The following is a 19,134-nucleotide window of genomic DNA, read 5'->3' as shown; positions in this document are numbered from 1 at the left end:
ATCTTTTGTAGGAATTATTTCCGATTTCAAATGTAATTCTACTGGCCTATTAGGCAGTTCGATTTTTAAGTTGTTTATTTAATCAATATTGATTTCTATTATTTTCATTAAAACGTCATTAGCAGGTTAGTAACTAATAACAATGTCAGTTACCAAGTGGTTGGTAACTTCATTCAATGATTAAACTTTTTATTTTTTTATATTTCTTTAAATAAAAATTATTTTCAAAATATCCCTAGTATATTCCTAGTTATATGAGTATTAATTTACATACTATTCTCGTATTGAAAGCGGTTAATAACTTCATAAAATAACATCAAAGACTTGAAAGATCACCTACCGAAAATTCAAAATTTCCAAAGCTTGGTACATGCAAAGCGGCACCCAAAGGCACAAGAATTGTATGTCATCTTGATCGCCGTGTATGGTGCAATAGCTCATGTGAGTACCAGCTCTTCAGTTCTATTCAGTTTAAAAAAAATCCACTTTAAGTGTTTTTTTCCATACAAAAAAAAATTAAATATTTTTTTTCTCACACATGGAGCTACTCATACCCTTCATACTATATTAGTAAAACAAAGGGAGGTATACTAAACACAATACATATTTTTATTTATTAATTTCTGACATTAAGTTTCTATGGTATGGGACCTTCATTTTCAGACCACTGTGCGCCGCCGCGCGCCGTCGCCGCGCCTTTGCACTGTTTATACGCGCCGCGTGAACACCGCTGCCGCGCAGCCGCCGCGCCGCGTGCGAAATTATGCTTTGATGGCGTGGTGGCGGCGCGGCGGCGGCGCGGCGGCGGCGCGGCGGCGGTTTTACTCGGTGCTTATGAACAGTGTAGCGGCGCAGTGGCGGCGTCGTGTGCAGGAGCCCTTAGAGTTACCTCAAAATGGATTCAGAATGGATGAATGCTGCAGAGTTTTTGGATTATTAGAGTATACTCTGCTCATAAGGTAACCCCACAAAAAGAAGTCTGCTGGAATGAGATTAGCGCTTCTTAGAGGCAGTGAGATTTCACCACTGCTTAATTGGTTTGTTGCATTGAAAGGATGGTTAATTTTTGAGAGCGCTATACTGGTAGGCTGAAAAGCTTTTTGATTTCAAAGCTGCAAGATTCGCAAGGTTATGACCGGAGCACTTGGTTTCATCAAGATGGGGCTACGTGTCACACTTCAACTGAGAGCATTTATATGGTAAGAGACATGTTCCCATATCTCCTGATCCTGATCCAGAACCTGATCTCACTCCAGAAAATTATTTTTTGTGGTGTTACATTAAGAATAGAGTATACTTTTATAATACAACAACCATGCAGCAACTGAAGCTGAGCATTCGGCAAAAAATTTAAAATAGGTTTCGAGGTAATTCTGACGAACGCATTCCAAGATTTTGATGTATGTTGATCGAATGTTGTAAGCGTCAAGGAAATCTCCTGGGCGATGTAATTTAATAAAGGTAAATTTAAAAATAAATTGCATAAAATTTTCTTTAAATTGCAATATTTAAGTCCTATAAAAATGTAGGTACAGTTTTCGTTTCCTTGAATTTTCAAAAGTGAATTTTCTTCTGGGCCACCCTGTATTACTAAGCCTTGGTCTTTCTGTTTACCTTTAAGTAGTTCTTAGCTAATTATACTGGATATAGCACGTCGCACGGCTCTGTGCACACCGGTGACAAATTATTCAGGTGAGAAGCTTTTCTTGCTTAAAACGGGTTAAAAACTATCTACGATCTACTTTAAGTCAAGAAAAGCTTGTAGGCCAGTAGAATTAGCTTTTAAATCGGAAATAATTCCTACAAAAAAAATTTGCTTTAATGGCTTCTTTGGTTGCCCATTAAGACTCTCCTAGGTTTTCGACTTCGACGGAGTTGTGCTTAAGTGGTGGGAGCCCCCGAAAGGGGCGCTTTTTAGGTTTTCCGGTTATACCGCGTAAAGGGCTTACCCTATCGAAAAGTGGTCTTCCTGACGGTTGAAGGGCATTTAATCCTGCATTAAATAAGACTAAATTCATATGTTTTGAACAAACCGTTCTCGTGCAAATGTTCGGCAAAGTAGAAAATATGTGTATAATTAATGACCCTCTCCACGTCCAATAGCTCGTCACCTGTAGGCTCCTAAGCCTTGTAAAGGGTCGCCTTAACCAGCGTATCCCTGTCAAGGCTCACGAGTTGGATTCGCGTATCCTTGTTCGTCCCAGCCGTTCCTTAACTGCGGTTGCTGTACCTCTTCCTGGCACTCTTCTGAACGACTCTGTGTTACCTAATGTGGCTGCCCCTCTTCCTTGTACCCTCCTGTACGATTGCATTGCTTAGCCATATGCCTGGTCCAAGGTTCGACGCCACAAAATCAACTTCGTACGCGTGAAAATAGTTTAAATACTATTTTCCGTGCTTGCAACATTTTTCTTAACTGCTTCGCCTCTATTAGTCGTAGAGTGATTGTATATATCCTATAGCCTTCCTCAATTTATGAGCTATTCAACATAAAAATAATTATTTCAATCAAACTAGTAATTCTTGAGATTAGCGCGTTCAAACAAACAAACAAAAAACTCTTCAGCGTTTTAATATGAACTTGTTGTTGTTGATTTTTGGCGTCGAACCTTAGACCAGGCATACGGCTAGGCAACGCAGTCGTGCAGGAGGATACAAGGAAGAGGGGCAGCCACAGTAGGTAACACAGAGTCGTTCAGGTGTGTGCCAGGAAGAGGTGCAGCAACCGCAGATAAGGAACGGCTGGGACGAACAAGGATAGGCGCATCCAGCTCATAAGCCTTGATAGGGTTACACTGGTTGAGGCGCTCCTTTTCAAGACTTGGAAGCCTGCGGGTAACGAGCTATTGGACGTGGAGAGGGTCATTAATTATACACATATTTTCTACTTTGCCGAACATTTGCACGAGAACTGTTTGTTCAAAACACACGAATTTGGTCTTATTTAATGCAGGATTAAATTTCCTTCAACCGTCAGGAAGACCACTTTTCGATAGGGTAAGTCCTTTACGCGGTATAACCGGAAAACCGAAAAAGCGCCCCTTTCGGGGGGCCCCACCACTTAAGCACAACTCCGTCGAAGTCGTAAACCTAGGAGTCTTTATGGGCAACTAATGAAGCCATTAAAGCACTAAAATCTTTAGTAGGAATTATTTCCGATTTAATTCATTTTTGTGTTTAATTCTACTGGCCTATTGATGCTTTATCTCTTTTGTGCAGAGTCAGAACTTATGAAAAAGATTTTATACGACGATTTATAATTAATGATTTTGCAAATTTAAAATCTCGCAAGAAAATAATGTAAAACTTATTTGATCTCATTGTCTGTCACCAGTAACTGGATTGTTAACATGTTATATTTTAATAGAAATTGTTTGTATTGTTTTTAAACTGTTAAGTGCAATAAAAAATATTTACCAAAAACAATGTTTACTGACCACACATTATTTTGTCTGTGTTCACATAGTGTAGGTATTTTTAGGTCATGCCTTTCCCCACCTTAGGATTAGTACATACTGCTGTTTTTAGGTCAACATTAAACTCTTCAGTACATAGCGGGTTGCAATAATAATCTATTAACTGACAGAAATATCATTAAGTTCAAAATCATACTAATAACGGGATTAAACTAACGTATTGAATTTCAAAAGTCAGTAGGTAGGGGCGGCAAAAATTGAATGGCCTACTAGCGGCAAATTTGTAAATCCGCCACTGGCTGGTAGTGAGCGGCGGGCGTCAGGCGGTCACGTGACACTCGCTGCGGCCGCTGCGACACTAGTGTCGGACACTCACTGCCGCTGAGGGAGTGCGTGGTGAAGTTGTACAAGGCCACGGCGTGGCCCGCGTTGTTGTGCGCCGTGATGCGCAGCTGGTAGTGCGCGGCGGGCGTCAGGCGGTCACGTGACACTCGCTGTGAGTCTGTGACACTAGTGTCGGACACTCACTGCCGCTGAGGGAGTGCGTGGTGAAGTTGTACAAGGCCACGGCGTGGCCCGCGTTGTTGTGCGCCGTGATGCGCAGCTGGTAGTGCGCGGCGGGCGTCAGGCGGTCACGTGACACTCGCTGTGAGTCTGTGACACTAGTGTCGGACACTCACTGCCGCTGAGGGAGTGCGTGGTGAAGTTGTACAAGGCCACGGCGTGGCCCGCGTTGTTGTGCGCCGTGATGCGCAGCTGGTAGTGCGCGGCGGGCGTCAGGCGGTCACGTGACACTCGCTGTGAGTCTGTGACACTAGTGTCGGACACTCACTGCCGCTGAGGGAGTGCGTGGTGAAGTTGTACAAGGCCACGGCGTGGCCCGCGTTGTTGTGCGCCGTGATGCGCAGCTGGTAGTGCGCGGCGGGCGTCAGGCGGTCACGTGACACTCGCTGTGAGTCTGTGACACTAGTGTCGGACACTCACTGCCGCTGAGGGAGTGCGTGGTGAAGTTGTACAAGGCCACGGCGTGGCCCGCGTTGTTGTGCGCCGTGATGCGCAGCTGGTAGTGCGCGGCGGGCGTCAGGCGGTCACGTGACGCTCGCTGCGGCCGCTGCGACACTAGTGTCGGACACTCACTGCCGCTGAGGGAGTGCGTGGTGAAGTTGTACAAGGCCACGGCGTGGCCCGCGTTGTTGTGCGCCGTGATGCGCAGCTGGTAGTGCGCGGCGGGCGTCAGGCGGTCACGTGACACTCGCTGTGAGTCTGTGACACTAGTGACGGACACTCACTGCCGCTGAGGGAGTGCGTGGTGAAGTTGTACAAGGCCACGGCGTGGCCCGCGTTGTTGTGCGCCGTGATGCGCAGCTGGTAGTGCGCGGCGGGCGTCAGGCGGTCACGTGACACTCGCTGTGAGTCTGTGACACTAGTGTCGGACACTCACTGCCGCTGAGGGAGTGCGTGGTGAAGTTGTACAAGGCCACGGCGTGGCCCGCGTTGTTGTGCGCCGTGATGCGCAGCTGGTAGTGCGCGGCGGGCGTCAGGCGGTCACGTGACACTCGCTGTGAGTCTGTGACACTAGTGTCGGACACTCACTGCCGCTGAGGGAGTGCGTGGTGAAGTTGTACAAGGCCACGGCGTGGCCCGCGTTGTTGTGCGCCGTGATGCGCAGCTGGTAGTGCGCGGCGGGCGTCAGGCGGTCACGTGACACTCGCTGTGAGTCTGTGACACTAGTGTCGGACACTCACTGCCGCTGAGGGAGTGCGTGGTGAAGTTGTACAAGGCCACGGCGTGGCCCGCGTTGTTGTGCGCCGTGATGCGCAGCTGGTAGTGCGCGGCGGGCGTCAGGCGGTCACGTGACACTCGCTGTGAGTCTGTGACACTAGTGTCGGACACTCACTGCCGCTGAGGGAGTGCGTGGTGAAGTTGTACAAGGCCACGGCGTGGCCCGCGTTGTTGTGCGCCGTGATGCGCAGCTGGTAGTGCGCGGCGGGCGTCAGGCGGTCACGTGACACTCGCTGTGAGTCTGTGGCACTAGTGTCGGACACTCACTGCCGCTGAGGGAGTGCGTGGTGAAGTTGTACAAGGCCACGGCGTGGCCCGCGTTGTTGTGCGCCGTGATGCGCAGCTGGTAGTGCGCGGCGGGCGTCAGGCGGTCACGTGACACTCGCTGTGAGTCTGTGACACTAGTGTCGGACACTCACTGCCGCTGAGGGAGTGCGTGGTGAAGTTGTACAAGGCCACGGCGTGGCCCGCGTTGTTGTGCGCCGTGATGCGCAGCTGGTAGTGCGCGGCGGGCGTCAGGCGGTCACGTGACACTCGCTGTGAGTCTGTGACACTAGTGTCGGACACTCACTGCCGCTGAGGGAGTGCGTGGTGAAGTTGTACAAGGCCACGGCGTGGCCCGCGTTGTTGTGCGCCGTGATGCGCAGCTGGTAGTGCGCGGCGGGCGTCAGGCGGTCACGTGACACTCGCTGTGAGTCTGTGACACTAGTGTCGGACACTCACTGCCGCTGAGGGAGTGCGTGGTGAAGTTGTACAAGGCCACGGCGTGGCCCGCGTTGTTGTGCGCCGTGATGCGCAGCTGGTAGTGCGCGGCGGGCGTCAGGCGGTCACGTGACACTCGCTGTGAGTCTGTGACACTAGTGTCGGACACTCACTGCCGCTGAGGGAGTGCGTGGTGAAGTTGTACAAGGCCACGGCGTGGCCCGCGTTGTTGTGCGCCGTGATGCGCAGCTGGTAGTGCGCGGCGGGCGTCAGGCGGTCACGTGACACTCGCTGTGAGTCTGTGACACTAGTGTCGGACACTCACTGCCGCTGAGGGAGTGCGTGGTGAAGTTGTACAAGGCCACGGCGTGGCCCGCGTTGTTGTGCGCCGTGATGCGCAGCTGGTAGTGCGCGGCGGGCGTCAGGCCGGGCACGCTGAAGACGCGTTCCGTGGCCTGCACGCTGTTCGATACTAGACGCCACTGAAATTATGGATGACTCAGTTTTAGAAAGAAAGAAGAAAGTACAAAATAAAATAACAATTAGATTTAATAAAACCAAACAGTAAGGTACATGCACCAAAATGGCAACTGCTCAGTATAAGCCGTGACGGAAGAGAGCGCGTCACGAGCACTGGTATTCTGCTGGCAGTTTAGCAAAAGGGTCGATGATTTCTTACCGACATGTTACAGGTTAGATAGCTGAATATCATATTTGAAAATTACCTGCGATTGACTGATCTCCCTGTACTCGATGACGAAGTAAAGAATGCCGCAGCCGCCGTCTCCCCATGAGTCCAACCACACGGTTACCGTCGTTGTGTTTAGTGTTATCATTTGGGAATGTTTGGGTTTCACTGGAACTGAAATGAAAATTTTGTGTTTAGAAAGATTAATCAAACAATACTCCAACATATTATGGTCTACTCAAAACTTAGAACTGTAGCTAGTGCTCCATAAGACCAAAGGCTTGGTCTTCTATCCACTCACCTGTGCCTTTAGTGTATGCATGGACGATATCACACGGCAGTCCAGTCCCAATCCTATTGAAGGCGGTAATGTACAGTTGGTAGCGAGTCCCGCACCAAAGGTTCGGCAACACGTGCTCCGAAGTGCCCGCTTCCACTTGCAATTCTTCCCAGTCACCGTGTTCGCGTTTGTAATTTATTACGTATCCTGAAAGAATACAACGTTTGTCTTAATCTCGTACGTGGATGTTCTCTACTGAACAGGTTTAGTTGCTGCCATTATTTTCGACGTATTTTCCAGTATTGTATTCGACAAAGGCTTGACTATTCTTGACTTAGCAATAATAGGACTGGTAGCTCCACAGCAAGTGCAGAGAATCTGCGTACGAGTCTACCGCGGCCAGAACTGACGGCTGGGGAGGAACCTTCACTTCCACGCTGTAGGTGACCCCATCTCACCCTCAATAAGGTTGAAGAAACAGTATCTTCATAGAGTGCAAGGAGTGCAGGGAGTCTGCATACGAGTCTACTACTGCCAAAACCGGTGGCTGCTGAGGAACCTTCACTTCCACGCTATAGGTGACCTTATTTGATCCTTAATAATGTTCAAAACTGTGGCAAAAGCTAAAATAAATATCTTGACTTACCAAGAATAGGACTGCCCCCATCGCCCTGGTCGCTCCACTGTAAATGCAGGGAGTCTGCATATGAGTCTACCACTGCTAGGACCGGTGGCTGAGGAGGAACCTTCACTTCTACACTGTAGGTGACTTCGTCTCTTCCGTGAATGTTCTCTACTGAACAGGTGTAGTTGCCACTGTCGGCGTATTGGGTCATACTGTCGAAGAAAAGAGTTATGACGTTTGATATTTAGTGGGAAGTAGGTACTTCAGTTATATTAGGTAGCTCGTATTGAATAAAGATAACAGGTCAAAGGGCGGTATCATCAATATAGATTATTTTTAAGTTCTTGAAAATTAATTTTGCGCTCTTACTAAATCTTAAATGTTATTTCGACGATTCTTATTGGTTGTTATCTATAGTTCATTATTTCTTTGTTTACTGATACCAATTAAAACTATTGCCTATTCTTCCCATTGATTGGTAGATAGGCATTATTTGAATTTGATATTTTGTTTCCTTTGCATTACAAAAGAACAGTAATGAGTCTGGAAGATTCATTGCTTACCTAATAACAAGAGTCCCATCGTTGCTAACATTCTTCCTCAGTGTGGATTCCAAAGTAGCGCCATTCATACTCCAAATGGTAGAAGGCGTGGGTACGCCAACTTTGTTACAGGACAGGGAGATGTTCTCCTTCCAAGGGGTGACGATACTGCGGCTGAACGATGTTATTCGCGCGGGAACTAGAATGAATTGTCAAACGTGTGAGATAAAGTAAACGTTTCTAAAGTGGAAAAGTTTTGTAAAGACCATCATTTAATACTGGACTATTCGGGAAGAGTTGTAAAGGTCTGAAGTCTCGATAAATTTAAGGTTTAGACGATCCGAAGACATAACATAGAACCCAAGCTATGATCAACTTGATGGAACTTCTCACCAGAATCCGAGGGTAGCACAGTGACGACCCTGGTAGTCTCTCCCTCGCCAAGCCTCGTAGACGCTGAGACCCAGAACTGGTGCGTCGCCCTCGGGGGCGACCTCGACGTCTCGTGGGAGAACTTGATGGGCGACAATATCTGAAGGTCTATCTATGCTATGATGAATTAGATGGAACTTCTTACCAGAATCCGAGGGTAGCACAGTAACGACCCTGGTAGTCTCTCCCTCGCCAAGCCTCGTAGACGCTGAGACCCAGAACTGGTGCGTCGCCCTCGGAGGCGACCGCGACGTCTCGTGGGACAGCGTACTGGGCGACAGCATGCGTTTGTGGGTGCCCTCCTTGGAACAACGGTGACACCTTATTCAGATCTTTGGTGTGCGGGAAGGGGCATGCAATGGTTTAAAGCGTATTCATATTTAGGGGTAGATTACTATATTTGGAAGGTTTCTACAAAAACTATAAAAAGGAAAGAAATATTGTAAGTACCTAATAATAATCCTATTAATCTAAACAATATGAAATCACAACAGGTTTATTTTCCATTTAACATTTATTTTGTTACTACATAATATAGTACAATCACATCATTTTGAAAGCGCTTTATGATTCTGGTTGACATGATCATCATCAGGTCATTTAGTTTCACAAGCTCTCAAGGATTTGACCTACACTCCCCATTCTAGCCAAATACTTAAATTGAGGAGGCCTGATGATTGTATATTTGTCCCTTAATTGCCATTTACGACATGCACGGAAAGACTATGTCCTATTCCTGATAGACATCTAAAAGAGTATTTTATACTGAAGTAATAAGTCGATGCACTCACTTCTCTGCCGTCTTCAATGACGCTCATATACAGCGTGTATCCAACCAGCACTCCGTTAGGTGCGGCGGGAGGCAGCCACGAAACCAGGATCTTGTTTCGGGAGGACACCACTGCTTTTATGTCTGCTGGCGCCGAGGGAACTAGAAAATGAAAAACGTTTTGAGCCTTATGTTGATGGCAATAAGATGTTAGCGTGTGTAACAGCACGTTGACGTCACAATTGCAATCGCTCCAACCTACACAGTAGAAAAGAGGGAGTCGATTGTAAGTAGGTTTCAAGTTATCGCACTCAAGAATGCTGCCATATTTTTAACAGCTTCTGTTACTATATTTGCAACGGGGCGTCTAAGCTAGCTCAGTCTGACACCCCGCTGTTTAGTACTAAGTCCCAGTTCGCCTTCTGCGATGAGGGATGTGTACCTATCCAGGATGCCTACAGGGATATTCGACCAAGGAAACGCACAATCAATAACACAATAGCACTTATAATTCAGGTTCCACAATAGTTTACTTATTCTAGTTTCACTGACTCTAAATTACTATTATTTAAATAATGAGTAAGTTATTCCACAATTGCAAATCTACTATGACAAGAGGGATAGCGACGCGCCCGGTTCGCGTCCTGAAACTAGTTTACGTAATCCGCGAGAGGGGCGGCGCCCTGTGCGAGGTTTAGCAAGTGTTAGTTTGGATACTTATAAACTAGGGGGGGTAGGACGGTCCGCTCACCAAATCGGTAACCGAGGTCAACGAAGTGGGGGTTCGAGTACCAAAGGTAAAAAGGCTTAGGACCTACGTGGCGGGTGGGGAGGAATCCAGGAAGGGTGGCAGCGGGATTGCTACCGCAGGTCGGGATTGAGTAAAGCATGCACTCGGTAAGGATTGGAATGTGTATACAGGCAACGATGGTTCGCTCGTGTCACGGAAACCGCGCGAGCCGAAAGTCCTATCGAGCCAGGTTAGTGGGAACAGTGAGGGCAGCTATTCGCTAGGGACTCTTGCGTAATTAGCCGTAGACGCGCGCGCGATCGTCTGGCTGTTACGATGGCTCCCGAGCGAATGCTAGGCGCCCGCGGTCGCCGCCGTCTCTTATATTAACTCGGTCCGTGCGGCGTGCGGCCGCGCAGCCGTAGGGTTGTCAAAATCTCCGCGCTCGGTGCTAGGGCTGTCGATGCGTCGCAGGGCGCGTCACATCCTCCCTTGTTTTGGAGATTTTTACCTGGAAAAATCACAAGTCTGGTACATAAAGGTTCTTTAAGAACAACTAAAAGTCATGTTAATAATAAGTTATTTTTGGGTAACTTCATAACGAGTGAAAAATAAAAATGTAAAACATGACTGAATTTGTAATTAATCATTAGCCCAATTATAACTCTTTATTTAAAACATGACAGTACATTTATTTACTTATAACAATATTAGCTAACTTGGTCTTGAAACAATGTTGTTAAGGTACTCTTAACTTTTGTGCTTACAATGAACTAATTAAACGCTAATATAAGCTAACTTAGTTTTGAAACAATGTTGTTAAGATAGGTGCCTTTGACCTTTTGCTTACAATTAACCCGTTAATCGCTAATTTTAGCTGACTTAGTTTTGAAACAATGTTGTTAAGATACCTTTAATTTTTTTGCTTACAATGAACTAATTAAACGCTAATTTTAGCTAACTTAGTTTTGAAACAATGTTATTAAGATACCTTTGACCTTTTGTTTACAATTAACTAATGAGTTAATTAAACGAGTTGTTTAATTTGTTATTACGAGTATTTCTTGAAATATTTCTTTAATACAATAATCGTATTCATGGCACTTGTTATTAATATTTCTAGTTTACTAGTTTAATTATTTAAATTACCATACTCGGAACAGGCATCTGATTAATGTTAATAATTTCTATAATTACTAAAAGTTATACAAGATAATGGCAGTTAAGGGGTTAAGTTTTAATTACAATAATGTTTCCTAATGGAATGCAGCCTGGCGCGACGGCGCAAACATTAGGCAGGTAAAATCTAGTTATGATTCATCTAGTAAGCGAGTGCTGTTGATCGCCCGTGGTGAATAGAAAAAATACGTTTCACTGATAATATGCAAATGAGCTCGCTCGGTGAATCGTTCTTACAATGTTTGTTTACTATTTAAAAGTTATCGAGAAACTGGTAGTACTATTGACGCGTAGCAAACCGGTTTGTTATTTATGTGAGTTTAGGTTGCGAGTTACGAGTAAATAACAATGTGATTTGCGTCAATAGTTATTTAACGAGATTAAATAGAACAATTGAACTATTTAAATAATACAGGGCTACTATGTAATGTTAATTAATAGTTATAGGTTATTGATATTATGTGATATTTGACGAGATTAAATTCAAGAACTGAATGATCTAGATTATACAGGGTTGCTATGTAATACAGGGTTGCTATGTAATGTTAATTAATACTTTTACATTATTGACTTGTTTTTAATATTGATGAATTTACTTTCACGAGAATTGACTAGATAATTACTATGTATTTTGTATCTATCTATTAGAAACCTAACTTAGGTATAAAGTTAAGCTACGAGTAAATGTTACTGGCCTTGTTCAGCTGGTTCTGGGTTTGGCCGCGCCTCTTCTTTCTCCCCGGCCGCCTCCTGGTCTGGTCCTCAGCTCGGGTCGGCTCCTCTCCAGGGCCGGACTCGCGCCAGTCCAGGTCTTGTGGGTAGTCGACGGTGTCGACATCGAGGATTTCGGTCCAGTCTGTGGACCGGTTTGATGATATGGGTAGTGATCTACTCGGGTTTGTAGACACTACGCTCCAGGTTTTGCGTGCGTTGTTGATTTGACAGGTTTTGCAGTTCTTGACGTACGTTGACACATCTCTGTACATACCGGGCCAATAATATCTCTGTGATATTTTGTTCAGTGTTTTTGCTGTTCCTAGATGGCCTGCGATTGGTGTATCGTGGTTTTCTTTGAGAATCTGGTCTTTTTCTTTGTTGTTTATGCATAATTTCCAGTCTGGTGATGCTTCTGTTCTTGGTCCGTATGCGTGATTTGTTATTTTCCTGTGTAAATTATTATTTGACATTTTATAATCTTTGTTTCCGTTTTTCTGTAGTTCTTGAATTTTCTTTTGGATCCAGTCTTTTTGTTTTTCTAGTGTTAAGCGTGTTACGTGTTTATTTATTATTTCTTGATTTTTAGGGTTCCGTGAATAGTCTTTTTTCTTGATTGGTTTTTCGTGTGCGAGTTTGGTCTTGTGTTTTTTCTTACTTGTCAGTGTTTCTTCTTCTGTTCTTACGGCCATTTCGTATGTAGGTACGATGTTGGCTTCTGTAGTTTTTTTTGACGTTGTTCCCACTTGTTCCCCTTGCTTGGTACTATCTTTGGGCCATTCTATTTTGGCTCCTATTCTGTTCAATATATCCATGCCTATCAGTATGCTCTTGATTTGTGGATGATATAACACTTGGTGGTTAATTGTTTTTCCCTTTATATTAATTTGCAAGTCTAGTGCTTCTTTAATTCGAGTTGTGTGCCCATCTGTCATGCTAGCTGTTATGCTTACTGTTTTCGGTTTCAAGTTTCTTTTCACGAATTTCTTGTACACTTGGTCGTTGATGTATGATCTTGTGGCGCCGGTGTCTACGAGTGCTTGATATTTTTCGCCTAGTATCGATACATCTACGAATGGACGGTTATCTTTAATTTGCGGACTTGTGTTTATTGTCATGGACTGTGTGTACTCACTTGTTTTCTTACAACACTGTTTACTCATTTTGCCGATCTTGCCACAACCGTTACAAAATAGTATTTTCTTACTTCTGCAATCTTTCATGGAGTGTCCTTGTTTTCCACAGCTCCAGCAGCAAGTATTTGTGTTGTAATTGTGTATGTATGACGCCGCCTCCTTGTGTTCTTGATTTGTGCTTGTTTCGTGGTAGTTATTTCGTGGTTCTCGTTCTGTGAAGCTAGTTTGACGTTCTGCTGTGACATTTTCATAGTCGTTTGCCAGTTGTATTAATTTGCTTACCGAGTCTGCTTCTGATTTCTTGATATAAAACTTGTATTTTGCGTTCATGTTTTCGTAGATTCTATTTATTTCTTCTTCTTTTGACATTTTCGCGTATCTGCGCATGAGTGTTTGTATTTCAATGAGGTAGTCTGTGAATTTTTGGCGGTGATGTTGCCTATAGTTCACTATTTTAGCTAACAGGTCACTGTCACGGCTCACAAATGTCAACGTGAAGAGTTCTATGAATTCGTTCCATGTAGTGAACGAGTTTTTATTATTTCTATACCACAGTACAGCTTTACCTTTCAGGAATCTGGGGAGCACTTTGAGCACTTTATCTGGCTTGACCTCGCCCGACGATATTAGTTCGTCCAGTTGCTCTAAAAACTCCACTGGGTCGTTGCATGTGTCAAAACTTATGTTCCATCTGGATGTTATGTTTTCGGTCTGATCCATGGTGTACGACATGTTTGGTTTGTCGTTGTCTAGTTCTTGGTGCATCTCTGTGTCTTCGAAATCGGTTTCTGACTCACTGTTTTCGGCGGACTTACTGGCGGACTGGACTGGTTGACGGGACTGCTTGGTTCTGAGTACTTCTGTGAGGTTCTGTCTCAGTTCTTGTACGGTTCTGTTCTCCGTTTTTATGTTTCTTCTTTTGCACTCGTTCTCAAGTTCTGTCTTCTTGAGTTTGTATATCCAAGATGTCGGTTCTGACATGTGTGATTATCAATTTGGTGCGAAGTTTTGTTTTCCTTTTGGTCTTTCGCTTGTGTCTAGCGATCTGGTGTTCCCTGTAGGTTCCGTGGGTTATTCAGTTGGGCGCCATTGCAACGGGGCGTCTAAGCTAGCTCAGTCTGACACCCCGCTGTTAAGTACTAAGTCCCAGTTCGCCTTCTGCGATGAGGGATGTGTACCTATCCAGGATGCCTACAGGGATATTTGACCAAGGAAACGCACAATCAATAACACAATAGCACTTATAATTCAGGTTCCACAATAGTTTACTTATTCTAGTTTCACTGACTCTAAATTACTATTATTTAAATAATGAGTAAGTTATTCCACAATTGCAAATCTACTATGACAAGAGGGATAGCGACGCGCCCGGTTCGCGTCCTGAAACTAGTTTACGTAATCCGCGAGAGGGGCGGCGCCCTGTGCGAGGTTTAGCAAGTGTTAGTTTGGATACTTATAAACTAGGGGGGGTAGGACGGTCCGCTCACCAAATCGGTAACCGAGGTCAACGAAGTGGGGGTTCGAGTACCAAAGGTAAAAAGGCTTAGGACCTACGTGGCGGGTGGGGAGGAATCCAGGAAGGGTGGCAGCGGGATTGCTACCGCAGGTCGGGATTGAGTAAAGCATGCACTCGGTAAGGATTGGAATGTGTATACAGGCAACGATGGTTCGCTCGTGTCACGGAAACCGCGCGAGCCGAAAGTCCTATCGAGCCAGGTTAGTGGGAACAGTGAGGGCAGCTATTCGCTAGGGACTCTTGCGTAATTAGCCGTAGACGCGCGCGCGATCGTCTGGCTGTTACGATGGCTCCCGAGCGAATGCTAGGCGCCCGCGGTCGCCGCCGTCTCTTATATTAACTCGGTCCGTGCGGCGTGCGGCCGCGCAGCCGTAGGGTTGTCAAAATCTCCGCGCTCGGTGCTAGGGCTGTCGATGCGTCGCAGGGCGCGTCACATATTAAAGTTCGTTCGTTTCAGCCAAATGACTTTCACTGCTGGACAAATGCCTCCCCCAAGGTTTTCCATAAAGACCGGTCCTGCGATGCCCGCATCCAGGTTCTTCCCGCGACCTTCACCAGATCATCGGTCTATCTAGTTGGAGGCCTGCCCACGCTACGTCTTCCGGCCCGTGATTGCCACTCGAGAACTTTTCTGCCCCAACGGTAACTTACGGTGACGGTAACTAAAGTAAACTTTTCTAATTTTTGTACCATTATCATCATATCTACCAGGACTCACCATCTTCTTCAGTGTGGCAGTAGACCGGGGCAGCCCTGACTCCATCCCCCGCTGCGGTAAAGGCGCAGACTGTCACAGAGTAGTTTGTGTAGCGACGCAGCCCTGACAGCGTGGTGTGCAGACCCGATATTTGCTTGGTCACTGCGTCTTCGTTTCCTGGAGATTGGGAGAAAGTCTTACTTGGATTACTTCGTAGGTAAATTATGATGTTCATCAAGCTGTTGTGCGATTGTGTTGTGAGTTTAGTTACGAGGATTGTGTACATTCTACTGTAGGTACTCGTACCTACTTTAATTTGATCATCGAAATAGTTTAGCGGTCGATGGTATGGTATCGGTCGAACCAAGAGTGACCTTCGAATAAATAGACCGACATCAAAACTAAGTAACTAGGCTATTGTCTTCTCATCAAATTATTTTAACAAAATCGATCACGATACCAATCTCAACAATAAGAAACACGAAAAGAATAAATAGTGCGTACCAAAAGACATAAAGGTATACTAACCATACCAGTCAGTGACAGGAGCATACGTGACCCTGTATCCTTGAAGTACGCCGTTGCGCCCGCGCATTGGCGGTGGTTCCCAGGATACACGCACAGATTGAGAGCTCACTGCTGTACACTGGAGAGACCCTGGTGGTAGACTCGGTACTGAAAAGTATTTTAAAATGGTTTTTAACTCTATCATCCTGTGTCTTGTCTTCCGCAATTTGCAAGAAAAAACACCTTTGGTAACACCGTTCATTGTTATCGCAATTCATAGCACTCACCATCTTCCATAGTAGTGGCAGTGGTGGGAGGGGACGCAGGTCCAGCGCCTCTGCTATTATAGGCCTGGACTACAATAGCGTAGGCAGCGTGCTTCTGCAATCCCGATAGTGTAGTCCTGGCTCTAGCCGTGCCTGCCCCTTCTACTGTCCTCACGGTGTATGAGGCGCCGCCCGGGCCGCTCGCGCTTAGGATTGTACTGTTGCTGTTCAGCTGCAATGAAATTATTGGTGGATGGTTATTTATTTAAATAGGGTACTTGAATAGGGCACAAAAGGCGAACTTAATGCAATTGATATTCTCCTGCAGTTAGCCTTGGGCTAAGCAGAATTTAGGGTAGGTATAATAATGGTTAGTTATTGAACAGACTTTTACCAATGGTTACAACTCTCTGTTTTACGATCAATACTATCTTGTCAGTGTATGTCTCTCCGTGGCCAAGAAGAAAGAGATTGAACACTTACAGTGTTATAGCATAATTCCAATGTAACTTACCTCTTGAAATCCAACGTAATATCCCAGAATGTTTCCGTTCCAAAGATCACGTTGTGGTGGTTCCCAGCTGACGATCAGTTCGGTTGAACTCTTCGCTTCCACTCTGACGTCCAATGGAGGACCACTTGGTACTGGAAAAGGAATAATGTGTCTTCTAAACTGTTTGATCTTAAAATAATTAAGATTATCACTTTTTGTAGCTTAGAAAGTGAATGGTCTCCAAGCTACGAGTAAGGAGCATTTACTGGATAAGCTAGGTCCACCATTAAAAGCATTGGCATCTCTTGGGCAAGTCTAGCAAGAAGAAAATTCAACTTTATGATTGAATAAAGGTGTTACCTTCTTCAGTGGTAGTCACTTGGATGAGTTGGCTTGGTTCGCTCTGTCCCAGTCTGTTTTCGGCAATGATTCGTAAGTGGTAGGAAGTCGCAGGTTGTAGATTTTGAACGCTAGCAGACGTCACGCTACCAGGAACTATCACTTTTTGTGGGGTTGTTGGCCATGACTCTGCAAAGTAGTTAAAGGATTAAAAACTATGCCTCGTCCATTTGGTGAAAAGTAATATAAGTTTGAAGTATATTAAGTATAATGAAATTCATTATTATTAACCAAATTGAGAAACTTTTCGATAGTATAGAGGTCCCATATAAATACCTGGAGCTTCTTTATATTGTACGATATAGTTGATGATAGGGCTGTTCCCAGCGTACGGTTGAGTCCATGATATTTGGATAGACCTCGATTGCTGGTCTATTATCCTTATATTCTTTGGCATTTCAGGAACCTGGTAAAATTTATCTATGTTATTAATTGCTTCACCAAATCTTCATTCTCGTGTAGTTATATCTTGATCGTATAGTCTAAGATTAGCAGGTTATCTTTTCTACTCACCTCTTGTACTACCAGGTGTATGAGCATTTCGTCTTGTCCGTAAGTATTAGACGTACGGCAGGTCAAAGCACCAGTGTCTTGTCGATAGGTCTGTAGGATGGTTAGTTCAGAAACCAGTCCATCGTCGAGGACTTGTTCTCGAATCGTGTACCTGGAAAACATGGAAGTACAAATTTATTTTATTTACTAATCGTCGCCTTTCATTAGTGTCATTTACCTACTTTTTTTTAGTAATTACTAATAGATGATTTAATATTACTAACGGATGTTTAATCCAGACGTTTGGCAGTCTTTTGGACTAGTAACATTTATTACTTATTGTGTGACAAGTGCTTGTAGATACAAATTAACTAAAAGGAAAGGTGAACGTAGGTAATCCTTGATCCAGTTCTTCAAACTCACCGCGTGTCCAAATGGTGTGCGATGGTATGATGATGGGCAGTGCGCCAGGACACTTCCAAAGGCGCGTCACCAGACGCTGCGCACTGGAGGTGGGCTGCCTGCCCTACTGTGACCTGCACCGTTTTGCTCTTCATTGGAAACCTTGCTGGTGCTGTGGGCCCAAAACATTGGTAAGTAGGTATTATTCCCAAATTTATTCCTAAGAGTTATATGTATGTTGTCCTATGTTTAGAGTTTAATCTAAATGGTACGTGCACGGTGAGGCGCGCTGCTTAAACGCCATTGCTGACGTCTTTGTTTAAACTGGAAAATTTTAGTTTCGTATATACCCAAGTCAGGCATCAATTCTTCATTCACTATAATCCTTGGTGTAAGAAGGGTTGGCTAAACCATAATCAGTGACCTCAGACCGTTATAATAATATCTATGATATCACATTATTTCCTTTTTTCAGTCTGAATAGATTGTACTCCAAATGCAGCCCAGCCTTAGTTGCATTATTTTAGTAGCAGTATTCTAGAGAGACATGTTGTAGTCGTGGTTAAGTCATTATTTATGCATTATATTTCGCCCTGAACCTAAGTACATCGTTTAAAATTTCCAGCTGCATTATAAAATTTAACCGCTATGCAGTTTCCTTGGAGTTGTGTTCTGAGCACTAAACAGGCTTTGTTTTTCACTTCATAAGCCATTGTTTTAAGTAGTTATATTTTGATTTTGCTTAGAATTTAATCAAACATACTCTACAAGTCTACAAGAATACTTAGGTACTAATAAATAATTTGAAAAAGTAATGTAGGTATATACATTTGTTACGGGATCTTTTTTATAAATCGCCCGTGCCAGACATATCTCATCTCTCTAGCGATATATCGCGTGATGTTTGTCCCCTAGTGAATATAAGATTTTACTGAAAATCGAACAGTGATTTCGAACCGTTAGAAACAGATTCGATTTGCTAATAGCTGTTGTTTCCGAGTCTAAGGCAGTTACCAGTTTATTAGCCGGCGTAACAATCGCACACATCTGCATATCAACGGCATATTGATTTCAGAGCAATAAGCCGGGCGTAAGGGGAGCTTACCATACAGCTGTTTGCAAAGGCGTTGTATAGGCTTATAGGCTGTAGTGAGATTGCATTCTTGATTGCTTGTAAGGCAGATCATGTGATTTATTCCATGAAGTACAGTTGGTTGATGTTAAATATGAGACGTGGGACGCGAGTGAAACAACTGCTTGCTAAAGACACACTGGTTTATTTCTACAACATGGGTGGTGGTCACATACATTTGTTAATCTATAACTACCCACATACACAACATCTCCTCCCCTCATTCCTTTAATAT

The 19,134-nt window shown here is 44.6% G+C and overlaps 1 protein-coding gene across 1 annotated transcript in view; it reads right to left on the bottom strand.

The window, feature by feature from the left end:
- Positions 1-19,134, bottom strand: part of LOC135080230 (cell adhesion molecule Dscam2) — a 115,684-nt gene that overhangs the window by 11,774 nt on the left and 84,776 nt on the right. The window contains exons 16-38 of the mRNA XM_063974912.1: positions 17,789-17,939; positions 17,387-17,537; positions 17,150-17,279; positions 16,835-17,002; positions 16,496-16,626; positions 16,003-16,213; positions 15,737-15,883; positions 15,230-15,385; positions 9,259-9,398; positions 8,613-8,769; positions 8,057-8,234; positions 7,515-7,705; positions 6,890-7,075; positions 6,626-6,762; positions 6,226-6,382; positions 5,922-6,047; positions 5,618-5,743; positions 5,314-5,439; positions 5,010-5,135; positions 4,738-4,831; positions 4,401-4,687; positions 4,097-4,222; positions 3,793-3,918 (exon numbers count right to left, since the gene is read on the bottom strand). Of these exons, the coding sequence (XP_063830982.1) occupies positions 3,793-3,918; positions 4,097-4,222; positions 4,401-4,687; positions 4,738-4,831; positions 5,010-5,135; positions 5,314-5,439; positions 5,618-5,743; positions 5,922-6,047; positions 6,226-6,382; positions 6,626-6,762; positions 6,890-7,075; positions 7,515-7,705; positions 8,057-8,234; positions 8,613-8,769; positions 9,259-9,398; positions 15,230-15,385; positions 15,737-15,883; positions 16,003-16,213; positions 16,496-16,626; positions 16,835-17,002; positions 17,150-17,279; positions 17,387-17,537; positions 17,789-17,939 (3,528 nt within the window). The remainder of the gene's footprint in view (positions 1-3,792; positions 3,919-4,096; positions 4,223-4,400; positions 4,688-4,737; positions 4,832-5,009; positions 5,136-5,313; positions 5,440-5,617; positions 5,744-5,921; positions 6,048-6,225; positions 6,383-6,625; positions 6,763-6,889; positions 7,076-7,514; positions 7,706-8,056; positions 8,235-8,612; positions 8,770-9,258; positions 9,399-15,229; positions 15,386-15,736; positions 15,884-16,002; positions 16,214-16,495; positions 16,627-16,834; positions 17,003-17,149; positions 17,280-17,386; positions 17,538-17,788; positions 17,940-19,134) is intronic.

Source organism: Ostrinia nubilalis, chromosome 17 (assembly GCF_963855985.1).
Source record: "Ostrinia nubilalis chromosome 17, ilOstNubi1.1, whole genome shotgun sequence".
Lineage (NCBI taxonomy): Eukaryota > Metazoa > Arthropoda > Insecta > Lepidoptera > Crambidae > Ostrinia > Ostrinia nubilalis.
Note: the sequence above shows the minus strand (reverse complement) of the source record. Positions and strands in the feature narration are given on the sequence as shown.